The sequence below is a fragment of the Brassica oleracea genome, chromosome C8 (genome assembly GCF_000695525.1).
Source record: "Brassica oleracea var. oleracea cultivar TO1000 chromosome C8, BOL, whole genome shotgun sequence".
Taxonomy (NCBI): domain Eukaryota; kingdom Viridiplantae; phylum Streptophyta; class Magnoliopsida; order Brassicales; family Brassicaceae; genus Brassica; species Brassica oleracea.
In genome coordinates this window covers 24241937-24254945 of record NC_027755.1, presented here as the reverse complement: position 1 = coordinate 24254945, position 13009 = coordinate 24241937, and the positions used below count along the sequence as shown (strand labels likewise).

The window sequence follows — 13009 nt, the reverse complement described above, 5'->3', positions numbered from 1 at the left end:
CTGAGAAACAAACAAACCGCTCCAAAATCATTGCATATATATGTCTGTGAGTCTTGCTCCATCTGCCTCCGATCCAACTGCTCTTGCAAGCACTACAAAGTCATTCATTGATTATGGAGCGAATGGGAGATAAAGACATTGTGAACTGTCAAGCGTGCGTTTAAAACATTTCAAAAGAGTTATGGCTTCACGAGTTGTGTCGACGAGCAAAAGCAGGTATATTAGTATTCTTTTATGTTTTGGTTTTCAACATATTGTGAAAGATGATCCACTGATCAGCTACTTCAACACCAGATCCTGCAAAGGCAACTAATATTCCATCACTAGCTACACGTCAGAAGTAGAATGGCAGGTATATATATATATTGTTTGAGTCTTAAAAGTTATGTTCTTGTTCTTTAAAACAGGCCAACAAAATCAAGTAGCCTGGAGAACAGAAGTGGCTCTAGTGCTATTCGTTCTTCATCTTATGGACTAAAGAGCAACAACACCGCTGAGAACAAACAAAAAGAGGTAATATCTCTCTCTCATGACCAAACCAAACCAAACATGTAGGTAATGTGTGTGAACTCTTGCTTATGCATGTTCACGTTGTTCAGGTTTCCAAATCGGGTGAAACACCTGTAGAGAAGACACGCTTGCAGAAGAGCTCAAAGGTTTACAAAGTTTTTTCACTTTTTAAACCCAAGAAGATATATTACTGGTCTTATTACTTTCCGTGTCTTAGCAGGCTGGAGTGGTTGATGCCAAAACACGGAGGGACTCTCTTAATCTGAAAGCAAAACCCATGCAGGGTTCTTTTCCAGTACGTTCCTTACCAAAAGGCTCCTCAGAAAAGGTGTTATGATTAGTTTCGTCCGTCCTGTTTTGGTGTAATCTTTGTTATCAATGTTGTTACATTAGAAAAAGCCTTTTGCAAGGAAAAAAAAATGTTGTTACATTAGTCTTGAGGTGAAGAGCCAATGATCTTTTTGTTATATAGTAGAGAAGTCTATAATCTATCTATACTATTATTTGAAAAATGATTTTGTTTATTTGTCATGTTTTTCATAATTTTATGTAATTTTGCTTATTTGCCATGTTTGATTTTAATTGATGAATCATCAATTTAAATTATACTATAATTTGAGTTTTATTAAATAAGTAGAAATAAGGAACATGATAGAATTCCAAATATTTGTTCCACAATTTTAGGTAATTTTGCTTATTTGTCATATCTTATGATTTTAACTAATGAGTCAATAATTTAAATTAATACTACTATATGAATTTTGGAATTATTTTGATTTTAGAAAATAAGTAGATATAAATATTAGGATATAATTCCAAATATTTTGCTTCATAATTTTAGGTAATTTTGCTTAGTTTTCATGTTCTTATGATTTTAATTAATGAATCATCCAATTTAAGTTTATACTATTATTTAAATTTTATAAAATAAGTAGAAATAAGGATTATGATAGAATTTTAAATATTTTACTTGACCCAATCTTTAAAATCATATATTTGTTATAGAACATGTAGTCTAATATACGTCAACCAATTTGTAAGACGTTTTAGTTAGTGGAAACTCTATCATACGTAAATACTATATAGTGTTCATAATTTAATTATATTTCAAGTTAAGTCTTTCTCAAAGAAAAAGTAAATATACATAATGAATCGGATGTCACTGTATTAATCAAAATTTTAAGATCTTCATAATTCTCAAAAAATAATACCACTGAACAGTTCCATATGTATGTGTCGTTGGCTAATTTCATCTATTATAAGTATAACACGTATTGTATCTTTAGTACATGTTTAAATAATTACATAAGTATAAATAAGCATTAGAACATAATTCTAAGAATATGTCTTCAAAATTCTCTTATGTATTATATTATATTAAAAATTCTGCTTGAGGCAGTTTTTAAAATAATATTTTTATAGAATATGTGGCTTAATGTTTTAATATATATTATTTTATTTTTTAATATAATTTATAACTTGTTATAATGAACTAATATTATATTTGATTGCAGTTTACATGATTTTCATGTTTATCAAAATATGAATATGTAGCTATAAAACAAATGAAATTATATATATCCTGAAGTTTTTTCCAATTATATAAATTTATAGATATTTTTTATTAAAATCCTAATGTAATAATTAATATTTTGAAAATCCCAAAATAAAGTTCTATTATACACCCAAAATACTATATACAAACTCATAGATGGTAGTTTTTAATTTTTATTTTTTCTTAATTATTAGATGCATATGTTAAGATAATTATTATAATATTTGAAAATCTAATGTTATTCTTCCATTTTTAACCGGCTAAAAATTTTCTATCGAATTTTTATCAACAAATTCAATTTTACCGTAAGTAATCCCTTAGACATTGTTTGAGAAGTGGTTTGCCATGTGTCATCTCCACGTTGATTTTGAAAGAAAAATAATGATATATCATACTAATAATGATGACATGAGTTAAAGTTAATTGTAACATGGACATTTACATTTAATGTTGATTTATATCTTTGGTAAGTTTTTAGATTATGGTAATAAATCATATATATCATCAATATAACAATAAATAATATAATACTAAAATAGAAATATAAAAACATTTTACAATTTTTGAAATATTATTATAGAATATAATACACAATATTTCAAAACTTGATGAGGTTTTAGAAGATGAAACTATAATTCTACTCTATCTTAACATGAACTGGCCTGAGAAGAGAAGAAAGAAACATTAACAAAATCTCAAGCGAGTTCATGTTAAGATACGTTGAGGGAACCGAAACTCCTAAATTTGATGAGGTTTTAGAAGATGAGACTATAGCAAATATGGTGGATGATGATCTTTCATGTTTTTTTTTGTTCACAACATGATTTTCATTGATAATCTTAAACGATTACAAATGTTAATGCAACATCCGACGTATGATGTGCAATCCGTTCTGAAATTTGAAGAGCAAACCAAACAAAGCAACATAAAGATAGATACACAAACTTAAGAAAGTTTGATAAGGCGTTGGAAGTGTTTTCGAAGGTGCACGCGAGTAATATCCATAGAAAGATATATCGCTCTTCTAACTTGAGAATGGTCACTGTATATTGTGACTTTGGACGCTCTAAAACCTCGGTTCTCATTGACATGAGTCCCGTTGTATCTTCCGATCCCATGCGGACCATTACACAAGATATTAAACGGTTACGAAAATGATAATACTCTAAGGTTTTTAAGCCCAGAGAAAAGTACCTCTCATGGAAAGGAGTTTTGATGGTAAAATTCTCTCCTACAAGGACGAGGACATGGGGAAAGGATCTCTCAAGGCCCTGAACATGAGGAAATTTGGTTAGGATTTTATGTAAACAAAAGCCTAAATGGCTGCAATCTTCAAGCTTTGGTAAACTCCACTTTAGAATTAATCTTGTGATGACATTTGCACGTGTTGGAGGTAATGATTGATGATGACTTTGGCTTGAACTCTGTGGGTTAACACCAACGACTGCACCAGAGAGATAACTATGTAGTTCTAATCCCAATTTGCAAGGCTCCATTGATGGGCGTTCCATCTTTGAATACATATTTGTTCTTGACCATGAAGAGCACAAGAAAGATGAGTCTACGAGATATGATGGTTTCTAGGCGCATACGGCAGTGACGGGTAAACACCAATGTGTTAAATCCAGCAATGAATATCTGTTAGCCCTTATAACAAACTCCTGAAATATGAGCTTGGCTAGATTTGCTGAGTAACCAGGAGTTGGGTTCAAACAGAAACTTCGGACTCCAACGTTACCGCGTCGGATCCAGAGAGTTGTCATGGAACCTAAACAGACCCGCTGATCATCAAAATCTAACAAGCTGGACATGAGAGAGCAAATACCAGAAAGGGCATATGTGAACAATGTTTGCGGTGAGCAGAGACTGGTAAGTGTATCTTCTAGCGGGGGGCTCCTCACCGGATTGAAAAGGAAGTGGTGTTCTGAGTCGTAGAGCTTCACAGATCTGTCAAGCGGCAGATGAAGAGCAATTGTATGGAGCTCTCGCTCACACCAAATCCAGTTAGAATAGATCATCCCTAAAGGGAAAAAGGTCATCGCCCAAGAGGACGACGAAGGTGGCGCTCGTCGCAGAATCTTCAAATCTGGCCAATGGAGTTTATGTGAAGAACAAATCTGAGCCAGATCTGATATCAGTGCAGTCATAAGAGATGGAGGAGGGCTACAAATGAGAAGCAGGACCCAGAGGATACGGAGACGGCAGCTGCAACATCTTACGGACAGAGCGACGGCGGAAGAACTCATGAATCCCAAAAGGACAAGAAATTTCTGGAGAAAAACGGTCAAACAAAACGAAAGAGAGACAAAGGAACACAAAAGAGGAGAGAGACGATGACGCCGGCAAGCTACCGAGCTGCCGGCGTCGGAAACCATGGTCGGAGTGGGTGTCTCGATTTGAGCGCCTGGGAGAGAACGTTGAGTAGCGTTAAACTCACTGTTTTTCACACCTCTAAACTTCACATCCTAATCTTTCATGTTTTAAAACGTTTTTGCTTAACACTTCTTTATTTATTTAGTTAAAAACGATTAGAACGAAAATCTGTAAACCAGCCTTTTTTTTTTTGCTTCTAGCCACCCAAAGTTCATAACCGGCTCTGCTAGTTGCCATTACATTTCTATGTGTATAGACAATAACGACTATGTTGTTAATGTCAGTATGAACAAGCGAAACCAATTTCTTGGTTGGGGCTAGACTTGTAACTGTCACTAGAGAAAATGACGCCGTCATTATTATCTTCGTGGAAATATCCGTTTCTCTTGACCAATTCTTCTTGTAGTGTTTGATTGCTTTCAGAACCTAAAATAGTTGAATTTCGCAGTGGAACATAAAATAGTTAATTTTCCTCTTTGCGACTACAAATTGCACCTCTCATGTTTGAATCCGGATTTGGAAACAGCGGGTACACAAATACATGAGAAAGGTAAGTTGTATCCTTGTATGTAATATACGATCAATGTGTTGTGTGTGTGCTTTATATCTTCTTTTGCATATATCAATCAATCAAGAAAGTTTACAAGGAGTATATAGGAAAACTAAAAAGTATATAGTTTCCAAGAATTGCTTATTCCATCAGTAAAACAGTGGCACAGTTAATAATGAAACACCACATAAATAGAAACCCCACAACAACGTACAAACTACAAACCCGAAGTTATAACCAGTTCATTGACAAGTCCCGGGTGTGCATACGTAATCTGGAGTTTTTAGCTAGGGTTTTTTTAACTGCTTACATTTGTTGTCGGAGGTGCATACGTAATCTGGAGTTACTGTGGCAAATTTAGATTAAAGAAAAGTTAAAACACATAAAAAGTTAAAAACCAAGTTTCTATATATTATTTAAACTTTTTCTTTCATAAATAATTTTAAGACCGGGAGTCATGTACGAGTGCACCACAACCCAAATAGGCGGTGATGTGCTTAGATTATCGGAGACCCAGAAGTTATTTAAAAATATGATTTTAATTTTGAATAAAAATTATTATATAAATGTAATTTTTAAACGAATTAAATATAGGGGAAAACGTATACAATATTTTTATGTTGTTTATAAATAAATAAATATATATATATATATATATTTAGGTGTGAAGCAATAAATGATTATCCCATTCAAGTGAAATTATAATGACTTTTTTTTTGGTAAAAATGTTAAGAAATTATAGTGACTTCAATAAATGATACTCTAGTTTCAAATGCATTCAATATATCTAGCTTTTAATACATTTTAGATCTGCATCCAATATTGTATATATCTAGTTAATCTGTTTAATTGCAACCAAACGGAAAACATCTCACTAATTGGATGACCAAATGAACAGTACCATAGCCTGTAATAATTGCTGATGCTTGATCAGGTTGGGTTTTTGACGGCTCATTTTGAGTGTTTTTTTGTCCACTCTGGTGCGACCTGCTCGGTGAAGCTGTAATTTTGGAGCCCGAATTTCCTTCTAAGTTCCTCCTCATGGTCATTGTCTCTTTTGCTCCACCTACACATTACACATGACATAAAGACCGTCGATTATTTAGTAGGTTCGACGATAATCTGTCGTCTAAGCTATATATGAACTAAGCAATAAATTAAAACAGTAAATGGTTTTAAACCAGTCTACAATTAATAGAGGTAGAAAGACTCACTTAGTTTAAGGTGTTCCATATGAGCATCAACAAAAAGTGAAAATATTATGAAAAGAAGTACGAAAATGATGGTGGAGAGTATAGAGGCCATCTTAATACTAGCGAGTGATGGTCACTTTGATCACATTTCAAGCATTTATATAGAAAGGAAGAGAGAGAGGTATATACTCCGTCAAATGGAGTTGACGCTATGGACGACTTATGTTCTGGTTGTCTTAGCTTGACGTGTCTTAAGGTTAACTCCGTCAAATGGAAACGCATTGCGTTATTTATGTGGGCTAACTTTGGACTTTGTTTATTTTATTATTATAAAAATGCCATAAAATATTCAAACTATATTTTTATAAACAAATTAATCTCTATTTCTAATTTTCCAGCTTAATGATCTTAATGATTTTACCGTTTTAATGCATTAATATTCAAAATAAATTCATTTAACATTATTATTTTTACAGAAATATAACAACCGTAAAACTTTTATTATTTTAAGAATATTGATAAAGTTTTAAAAATTAGAAATTATTTTTTAAAGAAATATTTTCATTTCAATTTAAGTTTCAAAGACAAATGAAATTTTCAAAATTCAAAATTTAATATATAATTACTAAATAAATTGTTTCTTTTATTAGCACAATTATACATATAAATGTTTTTTGTATAGTTAGAAATTAATTCTAAGATTTGCATTAATTTTACATAGTATATAGAATTTAACCCACGTTTTTTTTTGGAACTTTGACTTGTCTCTTTCACCCCCAAAGTTCAGATTATCACGAAAATGCCATCACTTTTTTTTTTGAAAATGCATATTTTACTCTATCACTCTCATCTTCCTCAAGTATTCACAATATTGTCATTGCCATCAATACACGTCACCGGTTGTGGACCAACGAGACTCCACAGCTCATACTTCTTCTTGATGTCAAGCTGGAAACCGAGCATATAATGAACCAGCCTTGAAGCCCAACCAAAATTCAGCTCCTTGAACTTGATGAACACTCCCAACTTTGACTCCTTTAGCTCCTCATATTCGTCAGCATGTAGAGCTTTCCATAGAGCAGTAAACAACTTCGAGTCATCAGCATGATAAGAAATGCTCTTGCCTACAGGGAGCTCTTCCCCTAATGTACGTATCCTCAGCGGGATTTCTGGTAAATCAATTTTCCGGCCTGCAAAATAATCAAAAACAAGCATCTCAAACACATAATAAGCACACTATTCTAAATACAAATACTGGAAAACTTGCATGTAAATTTTAGTGAGAAGCCTACTCAGGCGACTTTCAGGAAGTCTTCTACGAAGTCTTACACTCTGGAAGACTTCCAAGAAGTCTTTTATGAAGTCTTAAGTCATCTGGTCTTTCAGAGTGTAAGACTTTGTAGAAGATTTCCTGGAAGTCGTCTGAGTTATCTTTCAGTATTACACTACAACAATCGTCTTCTACAGATCTCAAAATCTTGTTAAACATGCAGATCTGAATAAATAGAAGAACTGTTTCTTTAAAAGATGGATGACTTACAGTCGGAGAAGATATGGTTTCCTACGACACGAACGGTTACAGATCTGCAAAAATCAACGGAAAAAGAAGAATCAAGACTACAATGTTTAGGGTTTTACGGCGGCTAAACGCCTTAAGACAAGAGAAATAACTTACCTGTAGTGAAGTTCAACGAGACATGGTTTCAGATCTGAAAAAAGAAAGCGGATGGTCAGTTTAAACTACTAAAATACTCTACGGCATGAAGGAGAAACAATATTCGTCGTAAGAGGAGAGATTACCGGCGATAAGAACGACTGAATACGAGAGATTACCGGCGGTGAGAACGATGGAATTACTGGCGGTGAGAAATCAGAGTGTCGCCTTCATAATCGCCCTTGGAGAGAAACAGCGCTAGGGTTTCGAAAAGTTGTGAAAAAATGAAAAAATAGTATTTAAATGTCCGGTAAATGATCTGGTTAGGTATAAAAATACATTGGTAAAATTAAAGGTTCGGTCCGGTATGGACGACTTCCCTGTAAGTCGTCTAGTTTAAATTATTCACCACACGATTTACATGGAATTCGTCTAGACCCTAAACACATCCCCTAAACTAAATTAACTAACTAAACACTTCATAAAATCAAATTAAACTTAAAAGGTGTTTACTATACACAGAAATAATCTCATGTAGGTAAAAATTTAATTTTTCAAAAAAATATTTAAGCTTTCCAAAATCTAACCCTAAGAATACATACAATACTACAACATATGTTGTCAAACCCCACACCAAAGAATATCATGATTCACTACTTTCACTCATCTATGTTGAAAACAATTCAATTTTATTATATCTTAGTTTATATCACTTAAAACTGTCATAAATACATATGATTTTAATTTTTCGCTTATCAAAATATTTTTTTACAAAATTTATAAATTATTTTTAAGATCAACTATACCAGACAACTTCCATGGAGGTTGTCCAGAAGACTTAACAGAATCTCAGAAGACTCAGAAGACTTAGCAGAGCTATATTTGTAGAAATGAGTTATGTTTCTTTGGTTGGTCACAAGGGATTGACTGTAATTTCACAAGGCTTTTGGGTTACTTTTGCATTTGATTCAAGTTTGGGTATACTTTTGCAATCAAAATCAAGTTTTGAGTCATATTTGGCAAATCCCCCTAGAATTTGTGACTGAATAAGTAAAAAATATTATAGCATAAAATCTTCAATTTTCTTTAATTTTCAAAATGTATTTTAAAAATTTTGACTTCAAATTTCATTTTAAGAAAAAAACTGAAATTAAATTTTATTTTTATCAAATATTTATTTTTCTTAAAGATTAGTTTTTAAATAAATTTTCAGATTTTATAGATTTTTCATGAATTTTTAAATTTTTGATTTTTAAAATATATCAATAATTTTACTAAAACAATATATTAAAAAAAATCAATGACCGTTATTTTTAGTCATGACAACATCTTAAATGGACACAATGCAAAAGTTCATGTATTGAAATAATTAAAATAACCAGCAACTTGTTGGCTTAGTGGTAAAAGAGTGTCCACTCTATATAAGCAACTTGTTGGCTTAGTAGACACTCTATTACTCAAATTCAATTCTCGTTTGGAAAAAATATTTATAAGCTTGGATTTTCTGTATAGATGGCCTAGAGGTAGTTGAGGACCAGATCCAATATGTTCCCCGCAGATTCGACTCGCTTGGTCATCCGGGCTGCCTTAAATGGTAAGAATACGTGGAGTGCCGTGGGTCCGTGGGGAATAGTCGGTTGACCACGGTCGCCGAATCACCCCATGCACGTTAACTAAAAAAAAAAAAAAAGTTAAAATAATTAGATGTTGTCGAAATAACTATAACTTGTTGAAACATTAAACTGAATAATACAAAGTTCATGTACTAAACTGCTTATGAACATTTGGTTCTGGTATTTTATGAAAAGTGTTCTTTTATTAACAATACATTTTTCTACCAAAATCACAATAGCGACTGCTAATAAGTAAAGACATGGACAGCTCACCTATATTCGTAAGTGGACGAGCTAAAGGTCAACGCCGTTGAGAGCAAGTTAAGAAGCCAGGAAGAGATTACAAAATACCACTGTATTGACTTTTTCCTGGAGTATTAACCTATTCAATAATATGAGTACTGACTACCACTGAATTCAAACAATCTAAGCATGTGTACACTGATTTGTTAGGTTGAGAAAATACTTGATGACCAACTTTTGCTAGCTAAATCAAAAAAAAGAAGCTCAAATGAGCTTTATTGAAATGCAAAGAACATGAAAGGTAAAAACTTTATGTTTGTCACCAAGATAAAGAAAATTGTTACTGATTCCTTAATGTGAAAGAAGAGGCTGCATAAACGTAGCCAAAGTTGGTCTCATCATCAACATTACAAATATATATATATATATATATATATATATGTATATATGTGAGATCACTCTTGTAAGAAACCCTAATACATATGCTAATGAGCTTGTCAATAACAATAGTTTGGGCTTTCCATATGTGGTCTAATAAGTCAAACCAAAGCCATAAACCCTTCAGCGATGTTTTTAAACCCAACCAGTACACTGAACCGGACGACTTACCAGGTTGTTGGATCATTGGATCGACCGAGAGTGAATCGCAGGTTAATAAATAAATTAATTTTATTATATAATAATATATCAGCTATGTAAATAAAAATTTAGAAACTAAAGTTTAAGATTTTCTAAATGTTTTTTAAAACATAAAATAATAGTTTGGATATGTATATATTTATGTTTAAAAACATTTAATACTTCACTTTAATTTTTATATTTTTATTTTCATTTGACATAAAAAATATCAAAAAATATTTTACACTATTTATAATTTTCTCTAACAAGGTAAGAGTGATGACAACAAAAAAATATCTAGACATAAAAAATTTATAAATATTTAAATGTCTAATGTGAATAATAAATGAAATTTTGAAATACAAAATAAACCAAAAGTAAAAAAAATCATTGTAATAAATTATCAATAATGGAAATAAACTAAGACCAAATCACATCAACTAATTTTGGTTCTCTCTACTATCGTTCACTTCACTTTTTTCAAGTGACATAGTGAAATCTTCATCAAAATCTAAAAATCACAAATATAAAACTGAAAATGGAAAACCTAACTTTTTTTCTTTTTGTCAGTAAATAACTTCTTAATTGAAAATTTAGAATATAAAACATAATCTAAAAACATAATTAAAAACTAGAGCCATTGCAAGAAAAATATACAACAACCGAAGAATTTGCAAAAATGGAAAAGCACTAGAAAACATAGTTGTCGGAGATTTTGTCTGGAAGTATTTTACCGTTTGCCCCTTTCTTTAATTAGGTAGTATAAATATTTATATAAAAAACCAACATATTATATATATATATATACACACGTAATGATATATGTATAAATTGAGAAGATATTTTTATAAACGGAAAAATACTTATATTTACTTACACGTAATGTCTTCACCTCTTTGCAGTTCTGCCGTCGCGTTTCTTCCAATCACTGGTGTTCTTATGATCAGTTTATCTTTTCGCATGTCTCCATCTCACCGTTGTGACCACATCTCCGCCGCACCATAGTGGTACCATGTCCACGTATTCTTTTCTCGCTGCGTTTTTTTTTCTCGCTGCCGTCACATCTCCGTCGTTCGATTGTGGGCGCACGAAATGAGGCTTAGGCCAAGAGGATTGAATCGAGTAGAACGGTCTTCAGTAAGCGATCAGTTTTGTACATCTTGAGCTGGATCGGGTGATGCACTTCAAGCATGATGAATCGAGCGGTTGGGTCTTCTCAATTCGATCGATGCAAGTTCACGGCATGGATCCATTTTTGTTGTTTTTGCAAAACTAGTCCCTACTATTTTGCATATTTTTGTAATTATTTTTCTTGATTTAATTAGCATTGTTATATTCTGATTTACCCAGATACTAAATAACTTAGCTGGTATTTAATTTATACTAGAGTTTTTCTCCGCGCTTCGCGCGGATTATATATTTTGACTTGTTACAATTATATTTGTTTCCCCAAACAATTTCAAATTGACCTTTTGAATGCAATATATAATTTGAATATATTTTACATGTAACTGATATAATTTTTAATGTAAATCTATTGTTTAGAAAATAAATTACATTGTTTTACCATTTTTTATTGTTTGGCTGTTTTCAAAAATAGTATTAATTTTTTTTCAATTAGAATGAATTCAAGATATGAGTTAACTGATATATATAGTATTATATAATATATTATGTAATACATATTAGTTTTAGGTTTCGAACAGAACATGAAAAAATTGCTCTACTAACTCAAAAAGATTGCACTACTAACTCAGAAATATGAATGTTTTCTGTTTACCCAAAGCGATAAATTATTAGTCGTAATTGGTGTGTAAGCAGTAAACTCAACTAATAATATCACACAAACGAATTATTGTAGTAATAAAATATAATTTCTTAATAGAAATATACTCAATTTTATTGATGTTTTTAGTATCATTTCAAAATAATCTAAAATGTATGAAATTGAATAATTTGAGATTAACTGTTAGAGACTGTTAATTAAAAAAAGATTATAAAAAGAGTGGAGAGGAATAATATTATTTAATAAACGATCAATTAAATAAATGTATTACATGTTAGAATGACATAAGTTACATGGAAAGAATATCTAAAAACTTCTAAGAACACAGAGACATGTAGAAGAAGAGACCAACCTCAACTCAGATGTCACATTATCCTTCTTAGTTTCTTCTACTTTCATTGGAACTTTTGAGCTTTAGAGTCAGACGAACTAAAAGGGTATGTATTCGACCTTTTCTTCTTATGAGTAGTTCACTTGAATATTGTCTCTTCTTAATTCTTCTCCACGACCATCTTCTTCTTCAGACTTCTCTACTCTTTGTTTCCCACTCATCTCTTGTTTTCCTTGATCTATTGATGGTATTCAGATTGCTTGACCTGGTTAGAAGTAGTTTTTTTAGTAATAATAATATTTATGCATTTTCTTTGTGCAGCCTTTATTAGTGTTAGAAATGGTGTCATTATAGATTGATTAGATACAACTATGTAAGGACCATAGTGACCAACTCCTTAAAGAAAACTGTAGAGCATGCTTGCAAAAAAAAGTGGGAACGGTTGATATACGAGTGTTCACTCCATGCAGACGGATTAAGGTTTTCTAAGAACACATATGTAGACAAAGTTACCTTTCGTCTGGCTTTGAAACTCTTCCACCTCTTCGCCATTAGTAGCACCTGGACTGAACACACATAAAAA

At 31.9% G+C, this 13009-nt stretch overlaps 1 protein-coding gene across 1 annotated transcript; it reads right to left on the bottom strand.

Moving 5' to 3' along the window:
- Positions 1–3645: 3645 nt before the first annotated feature.
- Positions 3646–6329, bottom strand: LOC106309009. Its single transcript, XM_013746100.1, has 4 exons — positions 6203–6329; positions 5890–6054; positions 4417–4469; positions 3646–4335 (listed from the first exon to the last, which is right to left on the bottom strand). The coding sequence occupies exons 1-4, from the start codon at positions 6291–6293 to the stop codon at positions 3646–3648; spliced, it is 999 nt and encodes a 332-aa protein (XP_013601554.1). The 5' UTR covers positions 6294–6329.
- Positions 6330–13009: the final 6680 nt, after the last annotated feature.

Bases quoted from the DNA above. Each gene is read 5' to 3' on its own strand.
- LOC106309009 (XM_013746100.1), bottom strand. From the start codon at position 6,293: ATGGCCTCTATACTCTCCACCATCATTTTCGTACTTCTTTTCATAATA. The intron at 6,055-6,202 runs GTGAGTCTTTCT...TGTAATGTGTAG, and splicing joins TATGGAACACCTTAAACTAA to GTGGAGCAAAAGAGACAATG. The intron at 4,470-5,889 runs GTACTGTTCATT...GTTCTCTCCCAG, and splicing joins AGCAATTATTACAGGCTATG to GCGCTCAAATCGAGACACCC.